Source organism: Citrus sinensis, chromosome 9 (genome assembly GCF_022201045.2).
Source record: "Citrus sinensis cultivar Valencia sweet orange chromosome 9, DVS_A1.0, whole genome shotgun sequence".
NCBI classification, from domain to species: Eukaryota; Viridiplantae; Streptophyta; class Magnoliopsida; order Sapindales; family Rutaceae; genus Citrus; species Citrus sinensis.
The window spans coordinates 3,070,559-3,084,018 of NC_068564.1; the positions used below are offsets into that span (position 1 = coordinate 3,070,559).

The 13,460-nt window shown below is 32.3% G+C and overlaps 2 protein-coding genes across 2 annotated transcripts; one reads left to right on the forward strand and one right to left on the reverse strand.

Annotated features, from left to right (window-relative positions):
- Positions 1-3,190: 3,190 nt before the first annotated feature.
- LOC102607310 (carboxylesterase 1-like) lies at positions 3,191-4,512 on the forward strand. The gene has a single exon (XM_006490220.4). It carries the CDS (start codon positions 3,333-3,335, stop codon positions 4,308-4,310), a length of 978 nt encoding a protein of 325 aa, XP_006490283.2. The 5' UTR covers positions 3,191-3,332; the 3' UTR covers positions 4,311-4,512.
- Positions 4,513-4,879: 367 nt separating this feature from the next.
- LOC127900065 (carboxylesterase 1-like) lies at positions 4,880-6,243 on the reverse strand. Its single transcript, XM_052434502.1, has one exon. It carries the CDS (start codon positions 5,955-5,957, stop codon positions 4,995-4,997), a length of 963 nt encoding a protein of 320 aa, XP_052290462.1. The 5' UTR covers positions 5,958-6,243; the 3' UTR covers positions 4,880-4,994.
- Between the last annotated feature and the right edge of the window lie 7,217 nt (positions 6,244-13,460).

Sequence of the window (13,460 nt, forward strand, 5' to 3'; positions counted from 1 at the left end):
AAACTAATAAGAGTTTTGAGCTATGGAGATATAAATAATATAATAAGAAGAAAATAATTAAGATTTTAGGATTTGTATGTATTTTATAACAAAAACTTAAAAGAGATAACTTTTTAGAGATGAAATTCTGTGGGAAGATAATTAAAATTCTATATGGACTACGGAGTATTTTATAAAATTCTAGAGGCGTGTTATACGAATTTTAGGGGTGTTAAAATTCAGCCGTGACACACTTTATAGCTCAATACCTTAATCACGTGAGTTTTAGTGCTATTATTATTATAATCTTGAAAGATATTACCACATTCATAATTGTAACATTTTATGTGATGCAAATATATTTTATGTATTATAGTAAAATTTCGATCTCATTATTTTATAATTTCTAACATTAAACAATAGGGGTTGTTTTTTTATCATATGATAATTAATTAAGCTTGCTAATTTAATCTCGTGCGTATCATGATGATGTTAGATATTTTTAGACATTTATTTTTAAAAAAAAGAAAAGGAAAATGAATTATGTATTATATAAAGAATAATGTTTGGGATTCTAACATTCAGATTTTTACTTAAGTTGGGGTTAAACTCCATCCTGCCATCCCTCTAACTGTCTATTAGTTAGCCTTTCTCGAGTAGCTATTAGCTGGATTTCAGACTCAACGAATTATTAACGAGACTAATTCAATTTATGATTCTTCATGTTATGTGTTATTCATATATTGGATGATGAATTATATTTTATCATTTAATAGATGAAAGTCATATATATCAATTAGGATCCCTAACATTACTTTAGTATTTATAGAATTTATTATATCAATCCAAATTAAATTAACATTTTAAATGCTAAAAATATTACACAACTTGACAACATGTTAATGATAAATTCAGATTTTAAATAAGCAAAATGCAATGAGATGAGTATAAATATAAACACTCTTTTCCCAATAGTAACCAGCAATTACCACATTCACACACTTTTCTCCATCATCTTGGCCAAGCATTTTATAATCGTTTTTTTTCATAATTTCTATTGTATAATATTTGGCTTATAGAAAATAATGCTTAAAAGTTTTTATAAAGAAACATTAATTGTACTTTTTTATTAAAAGTAATAAACAAAATTTGTTTTAATAAAAAATATAATAACTTATAGCTGTCTTTCTTTGAAAAGCACCAACTTTTCTATAAGGGAACAAGCTTTCTTGTCTAAACTATTAATTGGTATAGAACTATGCCCAAAACATGCTCTGTTACTCACCAAGCATGAGTAGTCCGTATTAGTTAAGTTCTCATAAAACTACAAAGCAAGCACACAATCATTGGATGGCAGCCTGACGCGAAATCCTTGGAGATAAGGGAGGAGAAAACGTCGAATGGGATACGTAACTAAATCCTTGAGATAAGAGAGGGGATAATTTTGAGTTGTGCGGCTCATCGACCTCAGAATTTGGTCCCATACCTGAATAAAATTAGCAACTAAGCAAGTTTTACGGTTTAAGACAAACAATAATAAAAAATAAATGAGTCTGTTTGATGAGAGTCGAAATTCAATTTTTTTTTTGGTCGAGGCAAATGATTGTTTGATTATTATGAAATATAAAACTTCTAAATTTAACATAAAACTTGTAAATTAAATTAACTGTAAATAAAGCATAAATTTTAGAAATTAAATATAAGACTTGTAAATAAAAGGTAAAATTAGTAAATTAACATAAAATTGGTAAATTAACGTATTATTAGTAAATAAAATCAAAACTTGCAAATACAAAATAAAACTCGTAAATTAACATTAAGTACAAAATAAAACATAAAATTTAAAAATTAAGCATAAGATTTGTAAATGAAAGATAAAATAAATAAATTAATATACAACTATTAAATTGATGTATTGCTAGTAAACAAAACAAAAACTTGCAAATATAACTTAAAACTAGTAAGTCAACATTAAGTGTAAAATAAAAAAAAAATTTTGAAATGAAACAAAAGACTTATAAAGAAAATATAAAACAAGTAAATTACTATAAAACTGATAAATTGATGTATTACTAGTAAATAAAACAAAAACTTACAAATATAATATAAAACTAATAAATCGACATTAAGACAAAATAAAACATAAATTTTAGAAATGGAACATAAGATTTGTAAATGTAAGGTAAAATAAGTAAATAAAAATACAACTAGTAAATTGATGTATTACTAGTAAACAAAACAAAAAATTACAAATATAAATTAAAACTAGTAAGTCAACATTAACTGTAAAATAAAACATAAATTTTCAAAATGAAACAAAAGATTTATAAAGAAAAGGTAAAACAAGTAAATTATTATAAAATTCGTAAATTGATGTATTACTAGTAAATAAAATAAAAACTTACAAATATAATATAAAACTAATAAGTCAACATTAAGCGCAAAATAAAAGATAAATTTTAGAAATGGAATATAAGATTTGTAAATGTATGGTAAAACAAGCAAATTAATATAAAATCAGTAAATTAATGTATTAATAGTAAACAAAACAAAAATTTGGAAATAAAGCATAAAACAAATAAGTCAACACTAACTATAAAATAAAACATAAATTTTGGAAATAGAACATAAGGATTGTAAGAAGAAGGTAAAAAAGTAAATTACTACAAAACTGATAAATTGATGTATTATTGGTAAATAAAATAAAAACTTACAAATATAACATCAAATAAGTAAATCAACATTATGTGCAAACTAAAACATAAATTTTGTAGATTATGCCTAAAACTTATGAATAAAAGATAAAATATGTAAATTAATATAAGACTTACTGCCCAAAAGAAAATCACAATTGTAAAATAAAAATCATTATAATATTTATTGATTTTTTATTTGAATTGAATAATACTAGTTTTGTATTTATGTAATACATGTGATATTTTATTAAGGATGAAATTTATTCTCAAAATCAGATTTTGAAAAAATAATTATATTAATATCTTTCATAGTTGTTGTATTATATTTTCTGAAATTAAAATAATATAGAGTTGAATTTTTATTTCACAATAAATAAATTAAAATTATTTTTAATTTTTAATTTTTTTATCTAATGATCAATATTCAGCAAAAATTCAATTCAGAATTCTTATGCTTTTGAGTTTTGTCTTTCTAATTCATGACAGAGTAATTTTTTGTATTAAAAAATTTCTTAAATGCTTCAATCTCCCCTACTCTCTCTATAAATTAGACCCCGTGACTTCTCAAAGCCATCGGAGCCTCGAAATAAAAGCTGAAAGCATATCAAATAATTATTTCCAATTTCATTCATCACATAACCTCAGCTAAGGTTAAACATGTCAGACACAACTGCTCTATGTGAGTCAACCACTGATTTCCCCCAACACCCTATGTTCACCTTCAACTCCGACGGCACGATGATTCGCAACCACAGCCTCTACCCAAACACCGCAGCCACACCCGATCCAAATGACGACACCATAGCTCTCTCCAAAGATGTCCCCGTCAACCAATCAAACAACACTTGGGTCCGCATATTCCTGCCCCGTCAAGCACTTGATTCTTCCACCGACACCAAGTTTCCCCTCGTAGTTTACACCCACGGTGGAGGCCTCCTTCTCTTAAGCGCAGCCACAAAAATCTACCATGATTTATGCTCAGAAATTGCAGCCCGAGTCCCTGCCATTATTGTGTCAGTAGATTACAGGCTTGCCCCCGAGCACCGCCTCCCAGCGGCCTATGATGATGCCGTGGAAGTCTTGCAATGGGTCAAAACCACTCAAGAACACTGGTTGCGACAATACGCTGACTTCTCGTCTTGTTTCATAATGGGTGATAGCGGAGGTGGCAACATCGCTTACCACGCAGCACTGCAAGCAGCCGCACAAGTTGATGATTTGTTACCTTTGAAGATCAAAGGGCTGATATTGCTCAAGCCTTTCTTCGGTGGGGTCAAAAGGACTGAGTCAGAGTTGAGGTTGGCCAATCAACCGATTTTACCACCACCTCAAACTGATTTCACGTGGCAGTTAGCATTACCCATCGGGGCTGACCGCGATCATGAGTATTCCAATCCAATTGTGGGAGGTGGGTCAAAGTTTTTAGACCAATTCAGGTTGTTAGGGTGGAAGGTGATGGTGACTGGGGGCAGTGAGGATACGTTGTTTGACCGTCAAGTTGAACTGGCGAAGTTGATGGAGCAGAAGGGTGTGAATGTGGTGAGTTATTTTGATGATAGCCCCCACGATATGATTGGCGATCCTGTCAAGCTTGAGGCTCTGTATGTTAACATAAAAAAATTCATTTTGTCTTGAGAATTAATGTGGCTGCATATTATAAATGTTACGTGAGTGATCGATATGGCCAGTTTAAGTGGTGTTTTATTTGTTATAGCTCTTCTGTGCTGTTGGCTCCGTGTTAACATAAAATGATCAGATCTTGTCTGGTGTGATAGATTGTTAATTGCTCCGGCTTTGTCATGATCATAAATATATTAACAGCAATTAAGCATCTAAATTTTTTCTTGCCACTACGTACAAATATACTTAGGCACTTCAAACATCGACCAATCCTCTTTAACTTTTTAGATATTTTAATAGTGTACAGCTTAAATCAAATAAAAAATAAATGTGCAAAATTACAAAGTGTTAAATCAAATAAAAATTAAATAAGTTACAGCTGCTGTAACTTATAACATCTTCAAAATCATGTAAAAAATGTAATAAATGATAGAATTTGTATGATTAGTAGAATCTACGTGATTTTTAAAGAGGTTGAAAGTTACAACAATTGTAATATTTTTTTAGTGTAAATTTATGATTGACAATAATCAACTTATTTATTTATTTTTTTAAAAAGGACAAACACTACGGTGTAAATACCCTAAAACAAAAAAAGATGGAATGCTTTTATTAGTTGCAATTATCATAAAAATCCAAAGCGAGAATCATAATTAAACATCAAATTCCTAATTACACTGACCCACCACCACTCACTAATTAAGCAGTCTTCGTGGAGGACAAAACAAAGTCTTTAAAATAACCGCACAGAGCAGGACCAGCAAAGTCTCTACTACGGTGGCCACTACCATCAACATGGCCCACCACAGCCACGCCCTTTTGTTCCAAAAGCTTTAGAAACTCAATCTGACGGTCACTCATTGGGTCAGCAAAGCCAACGTACTCCATCACCCTCCATCCGAGCGAGCTCATTTTCTCAATCAGCTTTGATCCACCTCCCACCGTCGGATTGCAATACTCATGATCACGGTCTGCACCTAGTGGCAGTGCCAACTCCCACATCGTATCATTAAGAGCCAACGGAAAATCAGGATCTTTCTCCAATCTCAACTCTGATTCCGTCCTCTTGACCCCACTGAAGTATGGTTTGATCAAAATCAGGCCCTTGATTGTCAGCGGCAACAAATCATCAACTATAGCAGATGCACGTAATCCTACCCGGTAAGCAAGGTTACCACCAGCGCTATCTCCCGTTAAGAAACAGGAAGAAAAGTCAGCGTACTGTTGTAACCACCCGTCTTGACTTGTCTTGAGCCAGTGCAACACTTCCATGCCATCATCGTAGGCTGCGGGAAGACGATGCTCAGGGGCAAGACGATACTCTGCTGTCACGACCACAGCAGGGATTTGGGCCGCGATCAATTGGCAGTACTCATGGTTCGTGGATGTAGCTGCGCTTATAAAAACGAAGCCTCCGCCGTGGAAGTGAATAATGAGAGGGAGCTTGGCGGATGATGAGGAACAAGTGTTATTATTATTATTAAGAGCTTGATGGGGCAGGAATATACGTACCCAGATGTTTTTTGATTCGTTGACGGTGAAATCTTTTGAGAGGGCTATTGTGTTGTCATTTGGATCGGGTTTGGCTGGTGTTCTTGGCAAAACATCGGGTTCCCGAGTGATGGTGCCATCGGCGTTGATCCTCACCAGGAAGTTTTCCATTGTTGGGCAAATTGTTTTGAACTTGGATGATATGATGGTGCAACCGACTGTAGGCTTTGCTACAATGGGATGCGAACGCGCAACAATAGGTGTGACTGAAAAGTCAAAATAGCCTGCACTTCAGACCAGTCGTTTATCCGATATTTAGGTCCAGAAATAATTCAAATGATAAAAGTGCAAAGAACTTAATAATAAGTTAAAAAAAAAGAGGGAGAGAAAAATGTAATGAACAGTATTTTTTCCCAGCGTAAGTTTTCAACTTTTCATGATCCACTGGTTGTCTGATATGTGCAGGAGCATACCAAGAATGATTTGTCCAACATACGGCTGTAAATTAATCTAACGGCTATACACGTTGCAATCCTGTGGTCGTGGATGATAGATATTTTGACTTTGTACATTTGCCAATGCTTGTCCATGAGCCATCTAGAGAATCCCTGACTCAGCATAACGTGTCAACAAAGAGCTGCTGACTTGATCCAATGGTCATAGATAAATGCCCTTTGTTCTGCTAATATTATAATTAACTAATATTTTACGATGATCGAGATTCTTCTTAAATAATTTTATTGTGGCAGATCCCAAAGATCGACCCTCACTAAGGGTTCAGGGAGACATGCCACCGAGCTCATTGACTTTTGGAGTCGTCTTATATTATATTTAATATAACTTATAGCTAAACAAAATTTATTTATTGGCTCACCTGACCCTAATATCTATTACTCGTTTTTATATTTAAAAAGTTTGATTTTAAGTTACAATAAATGTAATTTAACAGTTAAGAAAACTCAAAAACAACCATGCATGTGTGTCGTCTACATTTGCTAATGCTTATCTGTGAACTATCTAGATTTAGAAAACCCTCACTGAGAATACTGTGTTAACCTTGTGTTGTCACCAAAGAGCTGCTAATTCATTTTTCACCTCGTACTGGACTATTGATTGATGCCGGGGTTGTAGCGCAGAAGAATTTCATCAAATACCTTGTTCAGTTTATCGAGCACCTATTTTATCCTAATAGAAATCAATGCAATACCTGAATACATAAGTCCAATCCTCAGATAAGCTCTTTTATGGCGTTCCTCGTCTATTGATTTTTAGCATGATTTTTTAAAAAACTTTTTTAGCTTTTTTTTTTTTAATGATGCGAGATATGTAACGTTAATAGTAGAAATCGCATACTAATTATTTCAACTTAGTTTCGTAAGTTTTCTTTCAATCTACAAAATTATGTAATTGTGCAAGAAAAATTGTAAAATAAATAGAAAGGTCATGTTCCTCCTACAGAAATCAAATTTTACCAATTATCCCCTCGTTTTTATGGTACTCTCATTGGCCTCTTAATAGAGAAGAATTAAATAAAGACAAACACAAAAATTCAGTATGAGTGATTGTCTCAATCTTTGCCAACCAATTCAAACAAAGATTGATTGCAGTCTTGATTTACAATGTTTGAGGTTTTACAACAAATGAGTTTATTAATAATATTGAATTTCCACAAATACAATATAAGATTTTGTAACATAACACTAGCATTTGCATACTAAAGCTTAAACAAATGCTTGATATATATGTCATTATCAGTCAACATAACAAGACCGATTACTTTTTTTTTTTTTTAGTACATTGCACTACGCCACTACATTTTTTTAATGCTGATAGTTAAGATGGACGCTTTCATTATATTGCAACACGCCAAAAGGCAAAAGCAGCCGCCCCCACGACAGCACACACGCGCACTGACTAAGCAGCAATTGTTGAGGACAGCACGAAATCCTTCACGTAACCATGTAGAGCCATGCGCTTGGCAGAATCCATAAAATCTTGCATACGGTGGCCACTATCATCAAAATGACCCACCACTTTCAATCTGACGGTCTACAAGTGCGTCCTACACCACCAATCACCATTACCTTCCAATCTAACGAACTCATTTTCTCCAGGAGCTTTGACGACTCTCCTCCGACCGTTGGATTGCAATACTCATGATCACGGTCAGCCCCCAAAGGTAGTGACAACTGCTATTCGGAAAATATGCTCTTTAAAAACATATGTGTTTGTTTAATTGTAATAAATAATTTTTCTGATTAATAAAATAAATGAGGTATTTTATTTAAATATCTTAATTGTATTAATATTTTTTATTAAAGTCTATTTAATCATATTATATGTATTTATGTGATCATCATGTGGATTCACAGAAGACATAAATATAAGTTATCGTATGATTAAATAAATTTAGTTCGCAATTGATAAATTCATTGAATGATTTGTCTTAATCATGTATGAATTTATTGATGTAGTACGACTACATTGAACATGATCACATATGAGATTTAATTAACTTTGTAATAACTGTCAGGCTTATTAAATCTCATAGGCATTGATTTTACTGTAATCTTAATTTTGAGTTAATTATGATTTCATGATTGTAATTGTTATTCCATTTGAGTTACCAATTGGCACGACACATCCTTGTGTTCAAGATTACCCGGTATCTTGGTGGGAGCAATTATGAGTATTGGAGTTATGAATTAACAATATAGAATTTGTACAACACATCTCTTGATGGGTTTTCGGCACTTGATCATAGAATTCTCTGGCCAGAGTGTGTCAACATATTTAGTATGTTGAAAATGATCATTAGAGAAAACCAGTAAGTATCGAGGAATAAGATGTTATTAAATTGATTGGACAGTTGAGATATCAATTTAATTAACGATGTGGTACAAAGGATTGTGCAGTAAAGAAATCAATGTGCCTTGAGATGAATTATTATTCGAGCATACAATTATGGAAGTCAGTTCCAATCTTTTAGTGCAGTAGATTTGGAATTAAATAATTGGGCTAGTTTAATTACAGGCATAATTATTGTAGCCACTATTGTATATTCCCAAATGATTTCCAAGTTAGCTTATTTAATTGACTGCACCACTACTGGATTAATAAGCAAGATAACTAGCTATTTGGGTCAAAAGCCTAAATATATCATTTAACGTGAGGCTCCATTTAATTAGCTTGTGTGTAAGGAGCCTTATGTTATTTTACAAGGTGGGTCCCCTATAGAAAAAGCAAGCAACGTGAGTTTTGTTTTTCATTATTTGGAGCCTAGGATTTTCACTAAAGGGAGATATAAAAAGGCTTATTTTCTCTCAAGAAAGAGGTAGCAGCCACTTTATACAGATCAGAGAAAAAAAATTTTCTCTCTATTGTAAAAAATTTCTCTCTATTGTTGAGAGAAAAAATTTCTCGTGCTAGTTGCTTTAGTAGTGATAAAGGCGCCCGCACGTCAAGTGCAAATCAAACCTGAGTCATAACCTAGAAGATCATTAGTGACAGTTCGTGATCTGACAAGCATGGTGGTGACAGATCGTGATCTAACATGAGTGGTGGTGACGGATCGTGATCTGGGAGCCTAAATCACTTTAGTGGAAATAGCCAAATCGGATTTTCAAGGTACGATTTCTAGAATACAAATTCCTATATATTGTATGAGAGCGGTCCTTAAAATGTTATATAAAAAAAAATTTGATTTTTCCCCAACAATTAGTATCAGAACCATCTCATATTAATATATAAGAATATTGTATGAAATCATTCTTGAAATTTATGTATTAGAGTGGCACAATTTATTCAGAAATATATTATTTGTTTAATATATGAATAAAGCATGTTTTGGTTTGTCTTAATTCATGGTTAGTTTTTCCGTTGTATTTTCCTTTTGGATCTGTAACAAGAGGGGTGGTTTTTTATCATCATGTTTTCCTCTTAATTTATTTTACTGTTATAGAAATTTTGTAAGCCGAAATTGGCCTAAGAAATTTGTAAATTAATCACTGGAAAATTGCGGAAACTTGCTGGAAACTGCGGCAACGAACCAGAGTAGCAGCACGCGGCCAGCAGCACACGCTGCCAGGCGCTGCACACGCAGCAGCTGCAGCGCGCGCTGCAATGCTGCTCGCGGCGCAAGCAAAGGGCTTCCGGTTGCGCACGCGGGTTTTGGCACGTTTTCTGACGAGGCGGCAACGGTTGGTTTGGCATCAAAGATGCGTCGGAGATCGATGGCAACAGTGAACAGTGGCTGGGCATTTGTGGAGGTTGCGGCTGGGGAAGAAGAAAGAAAGAAAAATACGATTTTAGGGTTTTATGGTTTCTATCATGGAGGTCACTATGGTTTCATAATTTTTACTTCGGGCAGAAAATTTTAATTTTTTGCATTTAAGTTCAAACATAGTTTTGGGCTTAATGAATCCTAGTTTTAGGCTCAATTTCAATTGGGTTTAATGGATTAAAATGCATAGATAAAATTAAATATATTAAATTTATTTTTGGTCTAAAAATTTTATTTTAATAATTTTTTTTTAATTATTTATTTCCTTTCAAAATTAAAATTGAACCAATTATAAATTTAAAAGCCCAATTTCCCCTAGTCCATTAACAAAGATAAGCTTATGGAAGATGAACATTGACAAGAAGCCCAATGAAGATTAGGCTTAGGGTTAATGTATTTTTCATTATTAGGAAAGCCATGAATTAAGATTATTTAAATTTTTTTCTATATGTTATGTTTTGGATGATAACATGCCATGATAATATGTCATATAGAATAGGTAGTGCCACTCTATGCATAATGATACATGTCATTCATTAATTATGAATCTCGCTTTATTGTTTGTAATTTGCGTATGCTTAATAATATTGGATATCATCTAGATAATATTATAGGAAGCATGCAATTAACAATATGTATGTTTTAAAAAGGAAAAACTAATTTTAAAATATTGAGTGGGAGAGGAAAAATTCAAGATAATTTTTTCCACGGCCTCCATTGTTAGTTCAATAATAAAATTATATATATACCTCGACTTCATGATACGGTGATGCTCCCTACGGAGGGTATATATATTAGATATTTTATTTGATGAACTTCTTCAAAGATAAAATTGAAATATTTTTCAATCAATTGTTCACCCCAACGGCGAGTATTGATATGAAAAATACGTAGATTGAAACAATGGTTATACACTCAACTAAAATTTGTTATTAACCTTCCCAACGAAACTCTGTTAACAAATTTAGGCCCAAAGGGATAACGATAATTATTTATCATGTCTCTACATAAAAGTAAATAATCCAATGGATAATTGGGTCTAGTAAGTGTAGACATGACTTCCCCAACGGATAGCTTGTCAAAGCGGTACTAGATTATCGTTACAATAAATTAAAATGTATTTATGGTTTTTTGCATTTTTGTCATTTATTATGAATTTTGTTTCAAAGTATTTATGCATGTGTATTTTGTTTTTTTTTTTTTCAGAAAATGTCTTCCATCAACCCATTATTAATTATCCTTGTTAAAAATGAACTCACTGGCGAAAATTATTTAGATTGGAAACGCAATCTATTAATATTCTCACTGCTAAAGGCTGCAAATATGTGTTGACCCAGCCATGCCCTCCAGAACCAACGCTATACGATTATAGAAATCAGAGGGAGCCTTATGAGAAATGGTGCAAAGCTAACAAAATGGATAAGCGCTATATATTGGCTTTGATTTCTGTGGAACTGCATAAGAAACATCGGAGCATGGAAACATGTACTGAAATAATGGCTAGTCTTTATCAAATGTTTGGGCAAAATACCCATTTTGCCAAAGAAGCAGCATTAAAACGTATTATGGATACTAAGATGGCAGAGGGCACAAGAGTTCGTGATCATATCCTCAAAACGATGGACTATTTGAATGAGGTAGAGATTCATGGTGTTCAAATCAATGATAAATCAAATATTAACATGGTGATTGAATATTTACTTGATACATTTAAAGAGTTTAAGGTCAGCTATATCTTAAACAATAAAGATATGACCTTAATTAAATTAATGCACGAACTACATGCTATAGAAGAATTTTATCATAGCAGAAAACTTCCTGAAAAAGGATTCTCTTCAAGGCGTAAGTCGAAAGACAAGAATGAGCGAGCAAGAGTTGGGATCGGCAAACTGTCCACTAAAAAAAGTGGCAAGCCAAAAGGCAAGTGTTACAAATGTGGACAGAAGGGTCACTGGAAGAAAGATTGTCCTAAAATTATTAAAATTAGGTATAGGAAATCTTTAAGCTTCCTAATTAGTTCAGATTTCTATTGATTCATACAATAATGAATTCTGAGATAACTAATTTTATTTGTAATTCATTTATTTGATTTTCAGGAAACTAATAAATTAAGTGAAGAAAGCTTCAAACAGCAGTTGAGGACATGCTAGTTTATATCAATTGAAAGGCTAGATCAATTTTACAAGACTTAAAGTTTTGATATTTGTCTTTATTTTTCCAAATATTAGAGGAATTTAATTTCGGTGACTTGTTTTAATAAACAGGAGTACACTGTTATTTTTTTATCCTCTGTTTATTACTTATTTTGGTTATTTATAAAGACAATTTATATCATATAAGTCCATTGATCTATTCAAAGCAAGATATAATGATAAAAAGTATATGCATTTATCTAAGAAAAAAAATATTTCTTCAAACCAAAATCACCTATGATATTTATGCTTAAGTCATATAAACTATAATAAGATTTTAAGAAAATGATTAATGATAGACTTGTTGGCCTATTAAGATTGATCATTGTAACTCTATAAATCTTATTTAGAAAAGTAATATGACGAGGATGCTCGTTTTGAGCTAAATGCATAACATTGTATTGGATGATTTAGCGCATGCAAATGTATATGGACTAATCAGTTTACATTTCATAAGAGGTTATGAGTATTCTATCAATCTTATTGATGAATATTCATTTTATTTATGTTTGTCTAAATGCGTCATGATTCCATTGCTTTTGAAATTCAAAAGAGTACGTGAATAAGACAGAAGCAATTAGACAGGAACATAAAAGAACGTCGATATGATCGAAACAAAGAATATCTCTATGGAGAATTCAAGCTCTATTTGGTTGTCAAATGGGATAAACTCCCTCATATAATGAACACTATGATACAATAGTGTAATTAAATGGAGAAACAAGATTCTTTTGGATAAGACAAGATATATACTAAGTGGTTTATCATTTACCTTTTTTATTCCAGATACTAGTACTTAAAACTGCAAAGTTTATTGAACTTAGTCTCATCTATCTCGGTGTCTACTACTTTAAAAAATTATGAAAAAGTCACAAACATGGTTTGAGACACATTCATATTTGGAGTTTACTAGTATTTCTACTAGAATCAGAGGTAAAAAAGATGGATTCGTGTTCAGAAGCTTGCATGTTTTAAGTATCTTAAAGGAATAAGGGAAAGTCTGAATTATAGTCCTTAAGATAGGAATGTATTTATAGACATATTCTTTACTTTCTTTGAGAAAGACTATATAATGACTTATAACTTAAGAGTAAAGTAAAACTAGAGAAATTAAAAAGATTAGGTTGATGCTCAACTTTCAACACCTGTTATAGAACAAGAAGAACAGCAACAACCAGCTGATCAGCACAGGATTATCCT

What these genes read in the sequence shown, in the direction of transcription:
- LOC102607310 (XM_006490220.4), top strand. Translation starts at nt 3,333, where the DNA reads ATGTCAGACACAACTGCTCTATGTGAGTCAACCACTGATTTCCCCCAA.
- LOC127900065 (XM_052434502.1), bottom strand. Translation starts at nt 5,957, where the DNA reads ATGGAAAACTTCCTGGTGAGGATCAACGCCGATGGCACCATCACTCGG.